This window comes from Camelus dromedarius, chromosome 23, assembly GCF_036321535.1.
Source record: "Camelus dromedarius isolate mCamDro1 chromosome 23, mCamDro1.pat, whole genome shotgun sequence".
Lineage (NCBI taxonomy): Eukaryota > Metazoa > Chordata > Mammalia > Artiodactyla > Camelidae > Camelus > Camelus dromedarius.
The window spans coordinates 25926580-25946243 of record NC_087458.1 but is presented as its reverse complement, the minus strand read 5'-3'; the positions used below and the strand labels follow the sequence as shown (position 1 = coordinate 25946243).

At 49.1% G+C, this 19664-nt stretch overlaps 1 protein-coding gene across 5 annotated transcripts in view; it reads right to left on the bottom strand.

Annotated features, from left to right (window-relative positions):
- The window catches only part of CACNA1E (calcium voltage-gated channel subunit alpha1 E), a 439633-nt gene that overhangs the window by 248582 nt on the left and 171387 nt on the right, over positions 1 to 19664 (bottom strand). For 4 of the 5 annotated variants that reach the window (XM_064478056.1, XM_064478059.1, XM_064478057.1 and 1 more), the window contains exons 1-2: positions 4795 to 5782; positions 3765 to 3904 (exon numbers count right to left, since the gene is read on the bottom strand). In XM_064478056.1, the coding sequence (XP_064334126.1) occupies positions 3765 to 3904; positions 4795 to 4887 (233 nt within the window). In that variant the 5' untranslated portion in view covers positions 4888 to 5782. Of the gene's footprint in view, positions 1 to 3764; positions 3905 to 4794; positions 5783 to 19664 lie in introns of those variants that run through there. The other variant, XM_064478060.1, reaches the window with a different exon arrangement.

The window sequence follows — 19664 nt, the reverse complement described above, 5'->3', positions numbered from 1 at the left end:
GAGGAAGAACAGGGGCGAAGCCCTACTGGTTCCAATGGACAGCAGTGGCCTTTCAGCAAAGTCTGAAGAGCCACGAAGAACAGGAGATGCCGGGGCTGGGTGGAGAGAGAGAAGAGAGGACAATGACTTGGCCAAGGGCTCAACACTGCACCCATGCGGGTGCGCCCCCAGACCTGCTGCGGAGGACAAAGAGGTCCTCTGGCCATGCTGACAGAGGATCCCATTGACCGCTACCAGTCTGCTCCTTCAACTACACAACTTACATCTGAAGGCAGTGCCTGTGGCTCCCACCAGCCCTCCCTCGTCCTGTCCAACATTCTTCCACCTTCTCTCCGCATCCTAGTCCCCAGGCCCCACCACAGAAAAGCAGATTCTCTTTCAGAAGTACTTCAACCTGTCAAAGTACCTCTTAAAATGTGACATCCAAAAGATGTTCTTTGGAGCGTCTTTAATAATTATTTACGACAGCCCAAACCAGAAAACAACCTAAGTCTCTGATAACCACAAAAATGGAGAAGCAAGCTGTGCACATCTATTTAACAAACCACTGCTCAGTCATGACAGAGTTTTAACAAAACAAGGAGGAATATGTACTATGCCCAGAGTACACTGAGAAAAGGCAGCAAAATTACAAGCATTGAAAAGACAGCTTGCTTAGCATGAAAAGGGCTGGAAGGAAAAGCCACAAAATAATTGGGAATTTTTCTTAATTAGTGACTGTTTTTTCTCCTTTTGACGTTTCCGTGTTTTCCGTATTTTCTTTAATGAATGTAGAATAATTTAAAGTAGAAATAAATGGACTAGATGAAAAACTTCAAACGGCCCTCCGATTCATCTAGGACTCAGTGAGACCAAGATTCACACAATTTTAACATATAATACATACCCTTCACAGTACTCTTCTTTTAGACAGAATCACAACATCTCTAAATGACTCAGACTCAATTAGGCCCTTTACTATATAGATCTTCCTCGACTTACAATGAGGTTACACCCTGATAAACCCATCATAAGTTGAAAACAGTGTAAGTCAAAAATGCATTTAATACACCCAACCTACGGAACATCATAGCTTAGCCTAGCCTACCTTAAACATGCTCAGAACACTTACATTAGTCTACAGCTGGGCAAAATCATCTAACACAAGGTGTACTTTATAATAAAGTGTTGAATATCTCATGTAATTTATTGACTACTGTACCTAAAGTGAACAACGGAATGGCTGTTTGGGTGCAGAATGGTTGTCAGTGTGTAAGCTGTTTACCGTCGTGATCTCAGAGCTGCAATTCTGCATCACAAGAGAGGACCATACTGCCTATTGCCAGCCCAGGAGAAGATCAAACTTCAAAATTCAAAGTACAGTTTGTACCAAGTGTATTGCTTTCACACATTGTAAAGTCAAAAAAAAAAATCCTAAGTCAAACTGTCATAAGTTGGGGACTGTCTATATAGTGTATACTATTTATCTTAGGAACATTTAAAACATTATCCAGCTATTATCAAAAAATCAAAAGATAACAACTGTCAGTGAGGACGTGGAGAAAAAGGAACCCTTACGCATTGTTGGTGGGAATGTAAATTGGTGCAGCCACTGTGGAAAACAGTATGGAGGTTCCTCAAAAAAAATTAAAAACAAAATTACCCTATCATCCAGCAACTTCACTTCTGGGTATACATCCAAAGGAAATAAAAATCATTATCTCAAAGAGGTATCTGCACTCCCAGGTTCACTGCAGCATCATTCCCAATAGCCACATATGGACACAACCTAAATGTCCGCCGATGAATGAATGGCAAATGTGATATAAACAAACACACACACGCACACACACACATTCCAGAGGAATATTATTCAGCCTTTAAAAAAAAAAGGAAATCCTGCCATTCACAACATGGATGGATCTGAAGGACATTATGCAAAGTGAAACAGAGAAAGACATATTGCCTGGTCTCACTTATGTGGGAAGTCTAAAGAAAGAGGGAAGCTCATAGTAACAGAGGAAGGAATGATGGTTACCATGGGCTAGGGGTGGGGAAAAGGGAAAACACTGACCAAAGGGTGCAAACTTTCAGCTACAGATGAATAAATTCTGGAGAGCTAGTATTCAGCACAATGACCACAGTAAATAATAATGTATTACATATTTGAAATTTGCAGAAATTGTAGATCTCAAGTGTCCTCACCACCGGAAAAAAACAGTAACTATGTGAGGTGATGGATGTTAATTAGCTTGACTGCAGTAATCAATCCACAACGTATACATATAACAAAACATCACATTGTACACCTTAAACATATACAATTTTTACCTGTCAGTCACACTTTCATACAGCTGGAGAAAAAAGCACAAACCGTCACCCAGGCATCCTGTAGTCTAAGACCATCTACTTCTGAAACACTGTGTATATACCGTATCTTTCTACACTAAATCCCATTTTAAACGCAGTCATAGAATTTTCCTTTAGAAAAGTAACCCTCAGAAAACCCTTCTGTAAAGGCAACAGATGCTTTTAAACACCAAGAGTCATCTCTATGTACTTACCCATTCCCTGTGTTAAGGGGTCCGATGCTCGTGAGCTTCCATTTACACATTCTATTCCATCAGCCCTTCAACTTTCCCCCTTTCACTTAATCACAATTGATATGAAGGGTAAACATATGAGAGTCAGGTCTAGGGCACAAGGAAACGACTAAATGCAGACACTCCCAAGCTCTCACTCCCGCTGGGTTTCACCTATCCCCACCCCTCTGGCTGTTCCCTGGGAAAGGGGAGTCTCTTTGCTCCCCACTCCTCTTGGTCAATCATGATGGTAGCTCCCTTCCCCCTCCTCACTTTTCCACTCCACTCTCATCTTGTCCTCACAGGTTTGAACTACTCTCCAACAGGCAGCGGGGTAAGGGAATTTCCAGGCCACATCCCTTGCTGCCACACCCACACAGGACTGGGGGGGGGGGGGTGTCTGGACCGCTCCTCTCCCCTGCAGGCACCCAGGGCAAAAAGACACACAAGAAGCCACAGAAGCCCTCTAGGGCACACCCATCATCGCTGGTCTCAAGGCCCATCACATACGCTGCCAGCCGTGCTGGGCCAGCCCCCATGTAGGCATACCATGTTCATTTCCAAAAGAAAGTATTTAAATAAACGCACGGCCATCACACACACCGCCTATGACGCTGGATCAGCCACAACGCAGTATCACTACACTAGTTTCCAAAGGGATGTGTTATCAGACGTTTTCACGTGATGCAGTTTCACGCCACCTAGTATGATCGATGTGCATCAATCCATAAATAACTAAATCTGTAAATCCAGAAAACTTCTGTTGGCAGAACCCGAGTCTCAGTGATCAGTTCAGAAACTATGCTTGAGGTCTTCTCCAGCCTCCAAAAGAAAATGCACCTGCTGGCAACTTCTGGCCCATTTGGGGAGTGCCCTTCAGGCTAGGGCAAGCTGCCTGCTACCGTGAAAAGATTCACTGGGACACGTGTGCTCAGCACTAGCCAACCACAGAACGGAAACCAGAAGCAGCAGCAGCCGGACCCCGGTTCCATGGCCTCTGCCAAACGCCACGTGAATCTCCAGAGTACCTGCCCTCCCCGGCAGGTGGTGCACCTATGGTTAAGCCCGTGGGAATCTTATCTTTGAACTTTCTTCTCCACCACATCCTCAGAATTCTATCTTCCCACTCCCAGGTTCCTTGCACCAGCCGCATCACGACCCCACAGACCCCTCCATGCACAAAGAGACAGAAAGAGGACTCACCCACTGAGGACCACGATGAAGTCCATGACATTCCAGCCATTGCGGAGGTACGAGCCCTTATGGAAGATGAACCCCAGGGCCACGATTTTGATCCCGGCTTCAAAGCAAAAGATCCCAATGAAATACGGTTCCGTCTTCTCCTGTGGGATGAGGAGGAGAGGTACTGGTGAGAAGGGGAACGTGCTTCGTCAGACACAGGGCAAGGCATGCCCTGGCGAGCTACCTCTTCCACTCTGGCTTTTCCTTTCTCCTGCAGGACACCTGGACACTTGTGCTGGGCTAGCCCCATACACAGGCAGGAAGTGAGGGTGCTGCAGGACTCACGGGGTGCACAAGAGCAAGAAAAGCCCGGGGAGCCAGATGCAGAAACAGATGGATGTGGGGCTCACACCCTAGACCAGTCGTCTTCCCAGAAGATGACTGATGGTGCTGGCTCTGCCTCGAAGGTGTTGGCTTTCCCACTGCTGGCCTTCACTTCTGTTGGAAGCTTAAGAGTTCCTTCTCATCCACATGTAATCAGGCTGGAGCCATTTACCCACCCATCTGGATGTTAAGCATTTTGTTTGCTCTCTTTAGTGGGGAATACTTTAGACAGGTGGATGATTTCTTTATAGAGAAGATGGACAAACATTTAGGAAGTTCAGAACCGTGAATGCACACAGGTTTTGAGCATCCTTCATCCTCTCTCCTTTACCCTCCCTTTTCCTCTCACTTCCAAAGTCCCTTAGGAGGAGGAGCAAAGTGAGTGGACCCCATGCTTTCCCTTCCTTCTTCCCTGGCTGCCGGGCAGTGTATACACAGGTGTTTGCAGCGCCCTCAGAACTTTCCGGGAGCAGGCGTTTAAGAGGTCAGTCTTCTTCCCCTTATGAATCCCAATAGGGTCTGTTACCAACTTGTCCCGCAGCCAAGAACAAACTCACAGAACTGTAGGAAAGGAGGGGAGGGGGCCAGGTGACGAAGCAAAGGAGAAGGGAACCAGGGAAGAGGAAGAACGAGGGGAAAGAGAGATGAAAAAGAGGGAGGCACGTACCAGTCTGCGGGACATGGGGGTCTTGTCATCCTCAGGAAGGTGCTGCTCCAGGGCCAAGACGATGCAGTTGGCAATGATGGTGGCCAAGATCATGTACTCAAACGGCGTGGGAAAGAAGGAGTTAAGAAACAGATTCACCAAAGAGGGAAGGACACAGCCTCCAAGCTGGCTGCGCACATCAGCACACAAACTTTATCAGCCCACGTGGTGTCTGTGCAGTCTGCCTGATTTATCTGAGCAAACAGGCAGGCAGGACAGTGGATGGTTCTAAGTATGTGGACCTATAACTGTTTCCAATTAGGCTCTGAACACAAAGCATCTTCTCCAAGGAAAGGAAGTATGTAGCCAATAAGTAATATATTAGACATATGGTAGACACTCTGGATACTTGGTGAGTTCAGCGACATATCCAGGAATTAACCAGGACTGAAAATGGGATGAAGGGAGGAAGAACACTGATGCTGCCATCGCAGGCTCCCGGTTCTCAGTCTTCAAACCTCTGGACCACATTACAATGTTACAGCAAGGACCCAGCCGTGGCTGTTCATGGCTGTCTCCGGGAACCACCTGTGGGGTGCTCTCCTCTAGAACCTCTGCTCAGCCGACCAGAAGAAGAGCCCGTGGAAAATGACCAATTTTCTCCACAAGCTCCCTTCTGCTTTAATATCCAATTCATAAAAAAAAAAGATTTAACAGGGCCAGGAGAAGCTAGCTTTGTCTCACCTGACTTTCTCCTAAGCGTCTACATCTACAGGAAACAGAGAGACACATCAGGAGTCCACATCCAGGACAGTGAAGCCGGGGCCTCTAGGATTCACACTACAAGTGAAGGGATGATGAGTTCAGGTTTGTTCTACTGCATTTTTCTGAAGACAGGTGAGGGGGCTCCCTGCGCCCTTTTGAAAAACAGGACTATGATCCTAGTGCCAGCACCCGGAATCCTGCAGGAAGTTTGTGCTGTGAGCCCAGGAGAAGGCGGGAGGGCATGGCTAGAAAAGAGAGCGAGGGGAATCACTGGCTCCAGAGCCATTCCGCATGTGGGATTTCATTCTCCAACCACTGTTGTGAGAAACAGAAGCGAGCTGTTGCCACTGGTCTTGCTGAGCAACCTATGATCTGGCAGCTTCCGGAATCCAGGCAGGAGAGATGAGTAGTAGATGTGGCAAAGCAGAGGGCAGAGAAGGGAAGGGATCTCGTCTCCCCACACACTCAGGCTGGCTGTGTAGGATGCAGGGCCCAGAGCCCTCCCTAGGGAGCACACAAGCAGGGCACATCATAAACACGCCCCCAGTGCCTCCTGTCCCCTCCGGGAGACGTGTGTCGTGAACAACTCCGGTTAAGGGGTATTCGTGGCATCTGAGAGGAGCAGGGCACAGCGTGTTACAGAAAGAGGTGGATATGCAGGTGTGAGCCGCCCCACCTGCTCTGGTCCCGGGGCTGGGATGGCGGCTGCAGGCGGTGAGAAGGCCAGCTGCCTCTGAGCCTCGAGAACTCTTCCTTCTCCTTGCACATCTCGTCCCCCTTCCCCACCCCCAGGCATCCCTGAGTCACAGCCCATCCTCCAGCAGTTGGTCATCTTCCCTTCCCACACACCCCAAATCACACAGGACCCAGCCCCTGAGGACAGCCCTGCTGGCCTCTGCTGACCTACAGGGCTCAGCCACCGGATCTGAAAAGTGGACGGGGCTCCCAGGACCTCATAGCCAGCCTCCTGCCTCTGCACTCCCCTGTGCTGGCTGGACCGCTCCCAGGCAGAGGGGAGCCTCACTGCACAGGGAGTCCCCCAGCAGACCTTACCATTCCTCCTTCAGTCTCTCTAGTCACCAAGCTGGACCCCTGAGAGCTAAGCATGCCGGCAAACACACACCAGAGACACCCGCCTCACTGACACGCCTACCTTCTTGGAACAAGTCCCCACACACAGCTCACCCAGGGCTACCAGCACCCCCCATCACAGGGGGACCTCCCCTCCCTCCCACCCTCCCATCTAGGGGAGCTCTGAACAAGTGCAGAATGACGAGAAACCACACCACGACCCGGGGTGCCATACACCCTCCAGATCAGCTAGCCTATCCCGGGCCTGATTCAGACACCTTGAATTCCCCAGACCCGAATGGTAAACTGAAGATGGGAACCTGGTAGAAGGGGTGCTCCTGACCCATGCCGCTTCCTGAGAACACCCCCAGGGGACGAGTCCAGACAGGGAACTGAGGACATGACAACAAGCCACGGACAAATGGCAACAGAAGTGGCCGGCATTTAGGGCATGTTCCCGAAATGCAGGCCTCGGAATGCCAGTGCTCTGGGAAGTTGCGATCAAAGGAATGAGGGAAAGCCTGCGCTGGGTCCAGCTGAGCAGGTTTCCTCCCAGCGAGGCCTCTTGGAGCCTTTAATACTATTGTATACAGAGTGCACCCCCTCCCCCAAAGGGGGCTGGGAACAGCACACAGCACCCCAACCTGCTTCACCACATAACCCTTCTGTCAGAGCATCTCTCTTGGGGCTGGTGCTCAGAGGAGTGCACCTGGGGAGCCCTGATGCACAGGGCGGATCGCACTGCCATTCCCCGAGGTGGAGGAACGAGGGTGGTGGCCCTGACAGGAGCGAAACCAACACCTCTTTCGCCTCACGCACTGCCCTTGTCTCTCACAAAAACATTCACAAAGTGTTGGGCTCAACCGGCCTTTCTTCACAGCTGGAAGGCCCCACATAAACTCAGAAGGCTGCTTGGCAGGTCCAAGGAGCCCAGCACGCGACCTGGGAAGCAGGACCAGGGACAGGACATGCCTGTTCTCACTCCAGCTGCAGGTGCCTCGAGCTCTCATCGGTAGTTGTGGGTCGATGATTGCTCGGGGAGTTCGGGCTGCTTCTCCTGAACACCTTAGAGTGATAACCACAGACTTCAAAGTAAAGGAGCTCTTAGCTGCCGACCTACAGGCCTGACCACTTCTGGTGGCCGTGCACCTCCCAGGCTCTCCACCCAGCAACGCCTGCTTGGACCACTGCAGCCCCTCTGCTCCCCACTCCTCCCTCCCACACTCACACCTGCATTCTCCTGTCCAGACCATCTAAGCATCCAGCTCCATGCTAGGAGCCAGACTTCCTGTGACCAGCCAGGTGTCTGGATGGCTAAGGATTCATGAGGGCTCAACAAATGGTACTACCTAAGGCCCATGAGGCTAGAATCTAAAAGTGAGGGTTGGGAATTTACAGGTTCTGAGAAGGCCCTATTCCCACATCCTCCTGATCCAAATCCTCTGCCTATGGTCTGACAATCTGAGGACCCATTCAGAGCAGTGATCCTTTGGCTTAAAATTTTGAAAACTGTTCAAATGCACATACCCTTGAGAATGATGTCCCCTTAGGCCTTAGAGAGCAACCCAACCTCGGGATGAATTCACGTCTAGAGCAATTAAGAATCGGAGATGAACTTCTGATGCAGAAGTAAAAGTGAAACTGGGAATTCTGTGTATCTCTGGACTGAGTGAAAGAGAGAATGGGGGCAAGGGAATTTTAGGAGAGGCGAGGAGGAGGGAACATCCGGTTCTGCCCAGGCCCAGCTGCTCCCTCTCCCCATTACAGCCCTTTCCTTTAACCTCTTGTCCGCTTCTCTCCCTGAAGAAAGCACAAAGAATGGGCACTTACACCTTGATGCTTTTGCTTCCTCCTGCAATGGGCTTTCTCCTCCTTTCTGGTCATATATCAAGATCAAGCTGAAATATCACCTTGCCCGTAAAGGTTTCTCCCTGCCCCACAGCTCTTTGCATGGCGCAACTTTATCATTTCTCCTCATATTTATCTCCAAGAAACTACAGCTCGAAACCTGGGGCGACATGCTGTTCATCTCTCCCCTGGCAGTGCTCAGCAGGGCTCCTGGTCCACAGCGGGAGCTCACTGGGTGTGAAATGCAGGCGGGAACGAAAGGGAGGCATCCCTGTCCGTCCAGGAGCAGCAGCCCCATTGAGGAACCGTCACAAAGACCAGGCTGTGGTCACTCCCTCTTTCAGGAGCTGACGCAGGGGCGCTGCTCCCCTGTCTTCCCGCAACACGACCTCAAGCCCCATCACCAGGGCTCTGCTTCATCTCCAAGGCGAAGAGCCTGGACTGTAAGTAACAGCCCGGGGCAACTGAATGCACCTCACAGGCCAGACAATGATGCGACTGGAAAGATCAAAGGAAGTTCCATGTTGTCAAGGTCTCAAAAAACAATGCCCTTCATGAAACAGAATGGAAGTCTGTCCGCAACTCCGATGCCTTCTGCCCAGGAATTCAGTGACTCCCAGCACATTCTGCACCTGACACCAAACATGTTTTGGAGAACATGTCTCTCCCTGGTGTCCAGACTGTTGGGCTTTGAGATGTCAATCAAACAGAGCTGATGGAGCAGTGAGGGAGCCCGAGGGCAGGGGCTTTGCCTGACTGCACAGCACGCAGTGGGCACCCCATAATTGGCTTTAATTCATTAATAAATTAATCAGTGGGCAAGTGAACAGCCTAAGAAAACCAGAGCCAGAGCTACCCTCACGAAAGCCACCCATGCTTCCTCTGCATACTACACCCATTTGAACCTTCGGTGCTGTGTGCCTTGTACACGCATTAGCTATTCAAAAAAAAAAAACCCAGCAGGCCTAGAAGATCCCTTTAATGTAAAAAAAAAAAAAAAAAAGAACAAAAATTTTTAAAGCAAAGGGAAAAACTCTGTCTTGCTAGAAGGCTAATGAGTTGTCCTGGGGTGGCAGGGTTATTTTCACATTCTTCTTTACTCCTTTATGCATTGTCTGAGTGTTAAAATGAGCATGTATTTGTTTATACAACCAATTAAAGCTATATTTACTCTGAAAAGAAACCAAACCAAACACAAAACCCATCCCAAGCTGAGGGTCATGGAAATCAGCACAACCTTTCTGAGAGCATCCAACGCAGAACAAAGGGGCTGGACCGAATGAGGAAACGGCCACTGAAGTTCTTTGAAAGCTGCAAAGATGCCTCCTCGCTGAATCTGTCTGTCGGCTCGCTAGGGGCCTCGTTTTATAAACTTTTTGGCAATCTCCCCAAACACCCCTCCACCCCGCTCTCCCTCTGAGCCCGCTAATGAGGACCTGTCTCACTCCAAGTCTCCCCTTCCCATCTCGCGGCTTCAAGACAATCATTAAGGAAATGATAAAAATAGGTTGTCTTATTGATTTATCTCCTTTAGCCAATGCTCCTTCCTTCAAATGGTTGACTTGTTTCCTTAGCAACATAGCTAATTTGAGCAGCACGACTTGGCCTGCACACCTGCAATTTGCTCATCTCCTTCCTGAAGGCCAGAAAGATGAGGCAAGGGGCAGAGAGGACCGCCCTACCGGCCACCGTGGTGGCACTAGCTCTGCTTGTCAACAGAGCCCTGGGGACCCGGCTGGGGAGCCGAGCCCTCCCGCTGCCCACCCCACAGGGGCTCCCCCATCAACACCTCTCAGGGACTGATGAGCGGGAAGAGGACCGGACAGGACTTAGGCCTGGGGCAGCCGAGTATGGGGTGGTTCCGGGGAAACATGCACCTCCAGGACCACCGGGATGCTGACCCTAGACCTACCCTCAGCTGCCTCCCTCAGAGGTGTGACACTGGAACAGCAAGGAGACTGACTGTGCTCAGAGGGGCAGTGCTCATCAGGGACAGGCAGGCAGATGGAAAGCTGTGCTGTCTCCCCAACTCCAGGCCTAATGGAGAATGCTTCTGTCTGGGCAGCCTGTGGCCATGGAGGCACTTCCTGTAGACCCCTGGGCAGTCTACAAGAGCCCCATCTAGGGGCAGGCAGCAGGCCTCGGCCTCAGGACCCATCTCCGCCCCTCGCCCCAGGCCCAGAACACTCTCCCCACGGAAAGGTCCGTCTTCTTTCCTCTTGCTCATCCCTGCCTCCTGTCTGGGGATGTCAAAAGCTAAGAGATGAAGTCTCCAAGATGCCCTGGGCATCTTTGTGCACGCCTTGCCACTCATCCCTCACCTGCACAGAAATACCACTCTAGCAAGTAGAATGTTGACTCAAAGACAGTCAGAGGGAAGGGGCCCTGCCTCGTCTGTGATTCCCTCAAACATGTCACCACAGGGATATTTTAAATATAAATGACAGTGAAATAGAGCCATGCAAGACTTCCATGCTGCCTTTACGAGAAGAATCGGAACCTCTCTCGAGACCTGGAACACGATGGAAGAGACGTAGCCTGGCAATGGAGACTGAGCCGGGGCTCTCGATGCAGAAGCCGCCCGACGTGGAACCCACGTCAGGGAAAACCACTGCCATCCGCTCCCATGGAGCCAAGTGAGGACGCCAGAAGGATCAAAGTCTAAGATGACACGTGAATGTGAAAACCCTTTGAACACCGCAAGGTGCTACACAAATGCACAGTCATTTTTATTATCTTACTAAATCAATCTTTCAGCATCTGCTATGGCTCGAAGCTTTGTGGGGAGCATCTGTTAGTGGTCACAGCCTCCAGGAGCGGGCCGGCTGGCTACAGCCATGGGCTGGCATGGAAGAGACCCACCGCAATAAAGGATTTAAAAGAAAATGATGGTAATGGGCCTCTGGGAAGAGAGCAAAGACATTTGGCCCCGAACCTCCTGGGAATATGGAAAGCACATCCAAACACCAGTCCCCAGAGGATTTATGCAGCTGATGGCTCTGATGCAATCTCCCCCAATGACCAGAAGGATATTAATCACACCCAAGGCCACGGCTAAGAGCAGGAGGGGTCGAACTGCCACAGGAGTCCGGCTCTGGCTCCTGCAGACCCTGATGGAAATGCAGTGAGATCATGCTGATGAGATCACATCCCCCTCGCCTGGGCTGCGGAGGATGATAACTCTGTCCTGGAGGGACCAGTGATAGGGAAGAGACAGGACCTGGTGCCTAACACCCAGACATGGCTAGAGCCAGCAGCACTGTTACCACGGAGTGTGTCTGCACCCCTCCCTAGGGGCTGACATTCTCCCAGGAAGAGCTGTCTCCTAGCCTTTCCACACAGGCCCTGAGTACAGGTCTTCAATGCCTCACAGACAGAAATGAACATTAAAATCAGCCCTGGTAGGCCAAGGGCCAGCTCTCCTTCCTGGAAGGAGGTTTCACCTTTTCTCCAGATGGTGGAATGAAACAGGAGGAGGAGATAAAAAGACAGTGACTCAAGAGGGCTTTCCGGGGCCTCTCAGCCCGGCCCTGCCCGGGTTAAGAGGAAAGTCATGGTCCAAGGAGTCTCAACCCAGAAGCTAAAGTGCCCCTTGACAGTCTCCTTTTATGAGCTTGCTCCTGTGGCTGGCCCAGCAGGACAGAGTGCCCAAAGACAACCCATTCAGAAAAGGGACTAAACAGAGAAATGGGATTCTTTGTGATTCTAAGGGGCCACAGATAAATGTTTCAATTTCCTGAGAAACAATGTTAAGCATCTGAACTTATCAATGTATGAACCACTCTCATATCTGGGACAAGTCACACCCTCGACTCCATTTCTATCTTTTTTCTCAGTCCTTATTTTTAGGCTTCCAGTCTCTGTGCTCAGCTCACCAACACAGGGTGGACCACACATCGCCACCCAAGGGCAGGAGTGATAATCCCCTGGGTTCTCCACATGACAGTACACAATTCTGGCTGCAAATCCGGAAATCCACCCTTTATCTCTTCTTCCTTTCCCACCCCCGTGGCAGAAGAAACACACTTAAGAAGCAGAAAAATGAAAAATGAAGTGGAAGGCTCTGCATACTTCGTGCTGCCCCATTTCATCATCTCATTGCTTTCCTTATTGGAACTTTTCTCACCACCCAACTGGTCTTAAAAAAAAAAAAAAAAAAACAGATTGAGAAACCAAACCCCTTTTCTTTTTTTAAAACAAAACAAAACAAAAATGTATCATGTGACTTCTAGCCTTAACATCAGTTTTTTAACTTTGGTTTCCATGGTGGTGGGATGCAACCTCCCATCACCATGACAACAGCTGCCTCTGTTCAAATTCACCATCTGACAGGCAGTCCTGAACACACCTCTCTCCCGCTCCCTCTGTCAAGAAGATGGAAATGCCATTACACCTACTCCTAAAGTCTTAAGTCCTAATGAATGAAAGACAAAGGAAGCAATGGTGAGAATATAGCAGAGGCAGAGAACCCCTCAAAAGGCTTTCTGTTTGCCAGTACAATCCCACTGCTCTCATAGGGAGGTCAATGGACTCGGTTACTCAAAACAGAAGATCCCTAGCATTACCCTTGCAATGTTGGCTGTGTAGTGCACCAAATTCTTTATTGCTTTTAGACCAAAGAACTCCCATCTGACTCCCATGTCCCTGCCCTCTACATAAAACGATGGAAAGGAAGTTCATCTTATTGCCAATTTGGCTAACCAGTGCTGAGGTCAGTTCTGGACCCAACCAAGCCCCAATTCCAAAAGGACAGGGAGTGGCAGTTCTGCAGAAATCAGTGGGCACCGCTCCCCTCTCTCTTCTGCCTCAGTTACAGTCGGGCACCCGCTCCCCCTCTCTTCTGCCTCAGTTACAGTCGACCCAGTAAGTCTTAACAAATTCATTTTTTGTGCATCTCACTGAATCCTGGACTCAAAAACGCTGTCATTCGACACACAGTTTTGGTGATCAGGAGACAAGTGATTGAACACTACAGAAAAGGGAAGAAAGAAGAGGGGAATATTAAAAGCTTCTGGATGGAAAACAAAACAGCAGTGGGAAAATTACCTGTTTCAGAAACCAGAACCCGTGTTTTGATGACACTCTGACGAATCCGAGCCCATCACGCCTTCTGGCAGCAACGTGCATTTTCGGGAAAAAACGTGGGCTGCAATCAGCAACCACACCCAAGGCTGTAGCCTACTCCACATCCACACCCGCTCTGTGGCTGGGGTTCACACAGTACTCTGAATGCAGAGATTCCTTCTGTGAAAGAGCCCACAGATCATCTCTGGAAGGAGTTTTTGTTTTCCTTTGAAAACTCTGCAACCACACCCCAAAGGTTCAAAGACTGGGCCTCCAAACTGCAGGAGAAAGTGTTTATAAACACTAGGATACCCAGGTTGGAAAGGGAAGACTCGAGAGAGACGTCATAGCTGTTTTCAAATATCGGAGGCTTGTAGCAGCGGGCTTAGATGCTGTCTAAGTTATTCTGAAGGGCAAAGCTAAGACCTCAGGGTTGGTGCCCACCCAAAGGCAGATCTGGGGTGACACAGAGAAGTTCCACCGTTCCACAAGTGAGTGGACTACTTTGTTAAGGAGTAAACTAAGTGTTGGACAAATAAATGTTTAACAACTGCCTCTCTGAAGGAAGAAAAAGCCCTGATGTGTAGCATGTGCCAATTTCCGGAGCATAAAGACTCTCTCCATGGCCAATTTCAAGCTACTAACTTGACACCAATGCACATGGAGCTGGGAAGAGAGGCACACAATTGAAACCCACCAGCTGGGACTAGCCAGTTCCAGCACACCACTCACTGCAAGGGCCACGTCTCCGGGAGACCGTCGAGAACACTGAGAAAGAGATTCCTGTGTTGGACAGTCGTCAAGCCAGATCAACCCTCTTACACACAAGGAGTTAACAGATGGGAAGGAAGAAAGTCTATCTTCAGTCACTTGCTCAAAGGCCTTCTGGGTCAGCATGACTCAATCTGTCCCTTAGACTCAAGTGGCCCCCTTAGCTAGACCTGCCTTCACGAAGTCTGAAGCATCGCCCTTATCACAGAAGCTGGTACCTGTGCAGCTGGATGTGCGCCAGGAGCAGCCCCAGGTGAACGTTCTGCCAGCCCCATGAAACATGAGGACTAATCACCCCATTTTCTCAGGCTGAATTCCTGGAGGCCTGGGAACACCTACTTCACTGTAGCCTAAAAGAAAACGGAGAGGAACCAACCAAGACACGTGATTAAAAGCACCGTCCAAAGAAACAAATCAGGTAAAAGGCTCACCTCTCATTCCAGGAGATCAGTGGACCTCAGCCTTGGTTAAACAGTAGAATCACTTGGAAAGCTTTTAAAAATTAAGGATACAGGTATCCCATCTCCAGAAACTTTTATTTCATTTGCCTCAGCCACTGTCTGGGCATGAGCATTTTAGAAGGACTCAGGCTGATGTTAATGTGCAGCCAGGGGAAAGAGCGGCGCCTTCAGTGCTGGAGACCATGATGGCCAATGGCGTCCTCAGCTCAGGGGAGACAACAACGGGGAAATCAGAATCCCAGAGGCACCACAGTAAGAACTGAAAGGCGCCTTACAGCTCCATTGCCCATTCCAGCACACGCATTTTACAGAGGGAGATGCTGAAACCGGAGGAGGAGTACGACTGGAAGGCTCTCTGGACTCCTGAAAAGCTTAGGGTCCCATGATCAGAACAACCAAATACAACTCCCTGGCTTCTTGGCTTGAACTCAGGGTTCCAAAAGAAAGGGAGCTTCTGATCGACTTTACTTGCTCTGTCCCTACTCGACTGTTCTCAAGAGTGTATCCCTTAAGGGACGGTCTGGATGGTTGACCCTTCTCAGGACTGCTGAAGAGTCCAGAAAACATTCTGAGATGACTGCTGGCCTAGCATCCATCCTCCCATCTGCTGAGATGTGACCTTGGTCCTCACCCTGGGTAGAAGCCCACTGCCCACTGAGTCCTATCACTTCACCAAGTTCTCCAGCAATGTTTCTGGAAGAGGAAAACATTAACCATTGTTCTGAACCACTGTCTCCCATTCTCACTGGCTTCTCTTAAATTTACCTTCTCTTGTCCATTCCTACTTTTTCTTAATTAAGTCCTTTCTTCTTAATCATGATCCACTCTCCTGTGCCCCAACCCAAAAGAAACACTAAAATCATACACTTGCTAACTAACAAAAGGATGAAAATATCCCAGGAGAGGATGAGGGGACAGAAGGAAGATGACTGTGCAGAGAAAGAGTATTGAGGAAAGAAGAGAGGAAATGTGTTCAGAGGAGCTCTGGAATCTAGTCCCGGCTCTGTCACTTACTGAGAGGCCAGTGGCAAGTCACTTACCCTCTCTGGCTCTCAGCTTAATTATAGATAAATGAGGGTTGGATTAGGGTTTCCCTTAGGTCCCCATAACTCTAAAAATCTACTACTCTGTGGTGCTAGTAGGCAACAGAATAAGAAGAGGAATGAGACAGAAAGGAGGAGCACCCATTATTACAACTGAGAGAAGCCATTTTTGGCAAAGCTGCGAACAAGGATATCCAACGATAACACCCAAAGCAGAAACCCCGGCACGCCTAGGAACACCTTTCAAGTGTCTAAAGTCAGCAGAAACATTTCTAAATGTTCAATAACAACAGCTCCATGACAAGCTGGGTTGGCTAAAAAGAGCTCTAAGAGACAGTTCATGAAAAGTCAGAATCCTCAGAATGGTGGCCTGGAGGTGAACTTAAGGCAGATTTTCCATCAATCTATGGTAAGTCTTTTCTACACTCCTTATTGAGGTATTAAAGTATTTCCTGCAGCCTCTCTGTCCCCAAAACCCCTATTTCCTTAACAAGCTGCAAAGGCAGAAGCATTCAGGAAACGCTGAAAGTTCAAAAAAAGTCTTAGAAGTTGGTTCCTCCATGCTACCATTCACTCTACAGGTTTTGTGGGAAAGGGAGGGCCGAGAGTAGACTTTCTGAGGGCTGTAAAAACAAGAAAACAGACTTTATATCAAAAGAGAAGGAGAATTGGCATTTCAAACTCAAAGGTTGTTGGTAGAGTGATGAAGGAAGCACGACAATGGTGCTTTTGGTGAAGAGAAGACAGAAGAGCAGAGCCCCAGTTCCCAGTGAAGCTCACCTTCCATTGACACAGGGAAAGCTGTCTCCATCCATGTCATGATGTCCATGACAATGGGTAAAAGATCCTTGCTCTTCTCTCTTCCATCTGTGGATCCTTTACTCCTCCATGGGTTTAGCCTCCTACCCAGTGGCTGCTACCAGTACAGGCAAGCAGCTCACACAGTGTCATCCTAAAAAGATGCTCTGTCAGGGAAGAGCACTTGCTACTTGCCTGGCCCGCCCTGAGGCAGCGTGCTCCAGTGGGCAGAGAAGAGCCACTGGAGTCAGTCAGACCACAGCCGCCTGCGACCCTGGCTGATAATCTGCAAGATGAGAACAGTAATATCCACTTCCCACAGGATTGGGTAAAATGACGTACGTCCCTGCAGCTTACGCCACAGGCGCTTACTAAAGGTTAGTCCCTCTGAACACTCCAAGGAATGCGTACTGAGGAAGGGATGACTCTCCAGGCTGGATCATGGTCCCTACAGAATGTTAACAAAATGATATGAAGATAATTTGTCATGCAAATAAAAATAAATGAAGGTAAGAGGGGAAAATAAGAGATGACAAACCTCGTAATTGCGCAGAGTGGTTCTGAGCCCGGCCTCGCTCCCAGTGGAGGTGTGCAAAGCTGCTGCACAGCTCCCACTCCCTAGAACCTCTCCCTTCGCTTCGCTCCTTCAAGCCCATCTCCTGATGGCTGTGACAGGACTGAGCGCCACCCTTCTGAGCCAGGACAGTCAGGAGTGGCCATTTGTTTGTTACTCTTATCACCACCAGGGAAAGAGGTTACCCAGAGAAGATGTAGCATCCTTATTAACTACAGAACTTTGAGGAAGGAGGGGCAGGCGGTGATCTCAAAAGTAAATACCTACCTACCTCACCATCTACAGGAAGGGAGCGTGATGTAGCCAGAAAGCCCAGAGCCTCTGCATTTACATGGGCCCACGTTCCCCAGACCTGCCCCTCATCATGTTACTCCACCCACCCACCCCACCTCCAGACAAGCCCACGCCCTTCAACTGCTCCTCGTATCAGCAGACCAGGAGAACACATGCATCCCTGTACATCCATATGGCTCAGTTACCTCACAAACACAAACTCCCTTGCAAAAGCAATCCAAAGTTAGCAGAAAGAAGAGGCAGTTCCTCTAATTGTTTTAGGCCCACTCCCTAATTTCCTTTGAGTCTTCTGCCTAATTTCCAGAAGCCAAGTGGTACCCCTTAGTTCTCCATTCACATCTGCACCAGTACCCAGTTCCCTCAGGTAAAATGTCCTCACGTGCCCTGGTCAGACGACCTCCCCAAGCCCTTCAGGTAAATGTCCAAAGGCTCCAAGCCATGGAGGTCCCCTCTCTGTCACCTCAGTCTAACCCATGAGAAGCTTCTTCCACAGGTCCTGGTGTCCAGTCCTGACTCCCTTCTCTGATGGAACCAAGATGGAGACCCTAACTACTCAGAAACCCAAACAGATGAGGAGGAGTCAGCTAGAAGACCCACAACCCCTGAGAAGAAAACCTGCCCAGAGGCCAAAAACAGAATCGAGTGAATTTGCTGAAGGCTGATGGTTTTGAATATATTATCTGTTTCCATCAAAAGTTTGCTGGGAATACTCTGCACCATTACTGCTCCTGCAGGGACTGTTTCCAGGTTGTAAATCCAAACATGTCCTTAGAGACAATATCGGTGTAAAATCAGCATCAGAGACCCAGGAAGAAAGGCGGGTTTTGATGGAGACAGTCTGAAATGTACCCTTAAAAATGTAAACCAGATAACTTCAAGAAGAAGAACAAAAAACGGCTGGTGGAACGACCACCCAGCACTCCGATCCAGGCATCCAGCTCTGACTCACTGTGTCATCCTGGGCAAATGAGTTAACTGGTCCACGCTGTCATCCTCCCAGCTTAAACGGAGAAAACAAACATGCCCATCTCTGCAGGACTGTCACGAGGAATAAATGCAACAATCCATGGGACACACTGAGCACAGTAATCTGGCACAGGGTAAATACTCAATAAAACGTTAGCTACCTATTAGGCCCGCTGACATGAACACTAGTCATCTCACATGTCTGCAGGGGGCTTTCACACATATTAGTTGATGCTAGCCTCACAAGAGTCCCATAAGGAAGGCAAAGCAGGGCAGGTGACTTCCACCTCACACCTGAAGACGCTGAGGCTCAGAGAGGACACAAAACCAGCAGGAGGTCACATAAGCATCCTCTGGCAGTGAGCAGGTTAGAAGCCTGACAAGAGTCAGGAGAAAGTAGATGGTATCGTTGGAAGATGAAAACTTAGCTGCAGACATTTAATCCTGATTCATCCAAAATTAACCAGATACATGGGGGGAGAGTGTAGCTCAGTGGTAGAGCATGTGCTTAGCATGTGTGGGGTGTTGGGTTCAATCCCCAGTATCTCTGTTAAAAAAAAACAAAACTGAAATTTAAAAAAAAGACAAAATTAACCAGATACTAACAACTAAGATGTATTCATAGCTTACTGTGTGCCGGATGTTGTTCTAACATCTTACATGTGTTATCTCGTCTGATCATCACAAAGACCCTGAAAGATACCCCCACAGGTAAAATTCTGAGTTCCACTTAAGTCTGGGGACCTGAGGCACAGCAAGGTTAAGTAGCTCCCCAAGGCACACAGCTAGGAAGTGGTGGAGATGGTACCAAGATGGGAATCCAAAGGCCATGCTTTTAACTATGCCACACTTAAGCCTCCAAGCAGGGACTGGTAAATCCTGAACTCCAAGGTGACGCTTTCATCAACAAGGCGTTGGACTAGCTGGCGTCTAACACCCCCTCAGCTCCTGAGATTCTAGGGTTTGACGCTTCTACTGTCGAGTCAAGAAATAAAATATTATCAGAGTGAGTCTCTGAAAACAATACCCAGTGTGGACTTTGGAGGTAGCAAGATGCTGTATTCTAGCCTAAAAGAGACATGAAATAGGCATAGAAGTGTGTGTTGATTTCAGCAAAGCATGCGACAAGGATATCTTGCACCACATCCTTACAGACCAAACAGAGATCAGCTGACGAAAACACAGTTCAGAAAATGTGAGGAAAGCTGAACAGTTCATGAGCACCGACCAATGCAC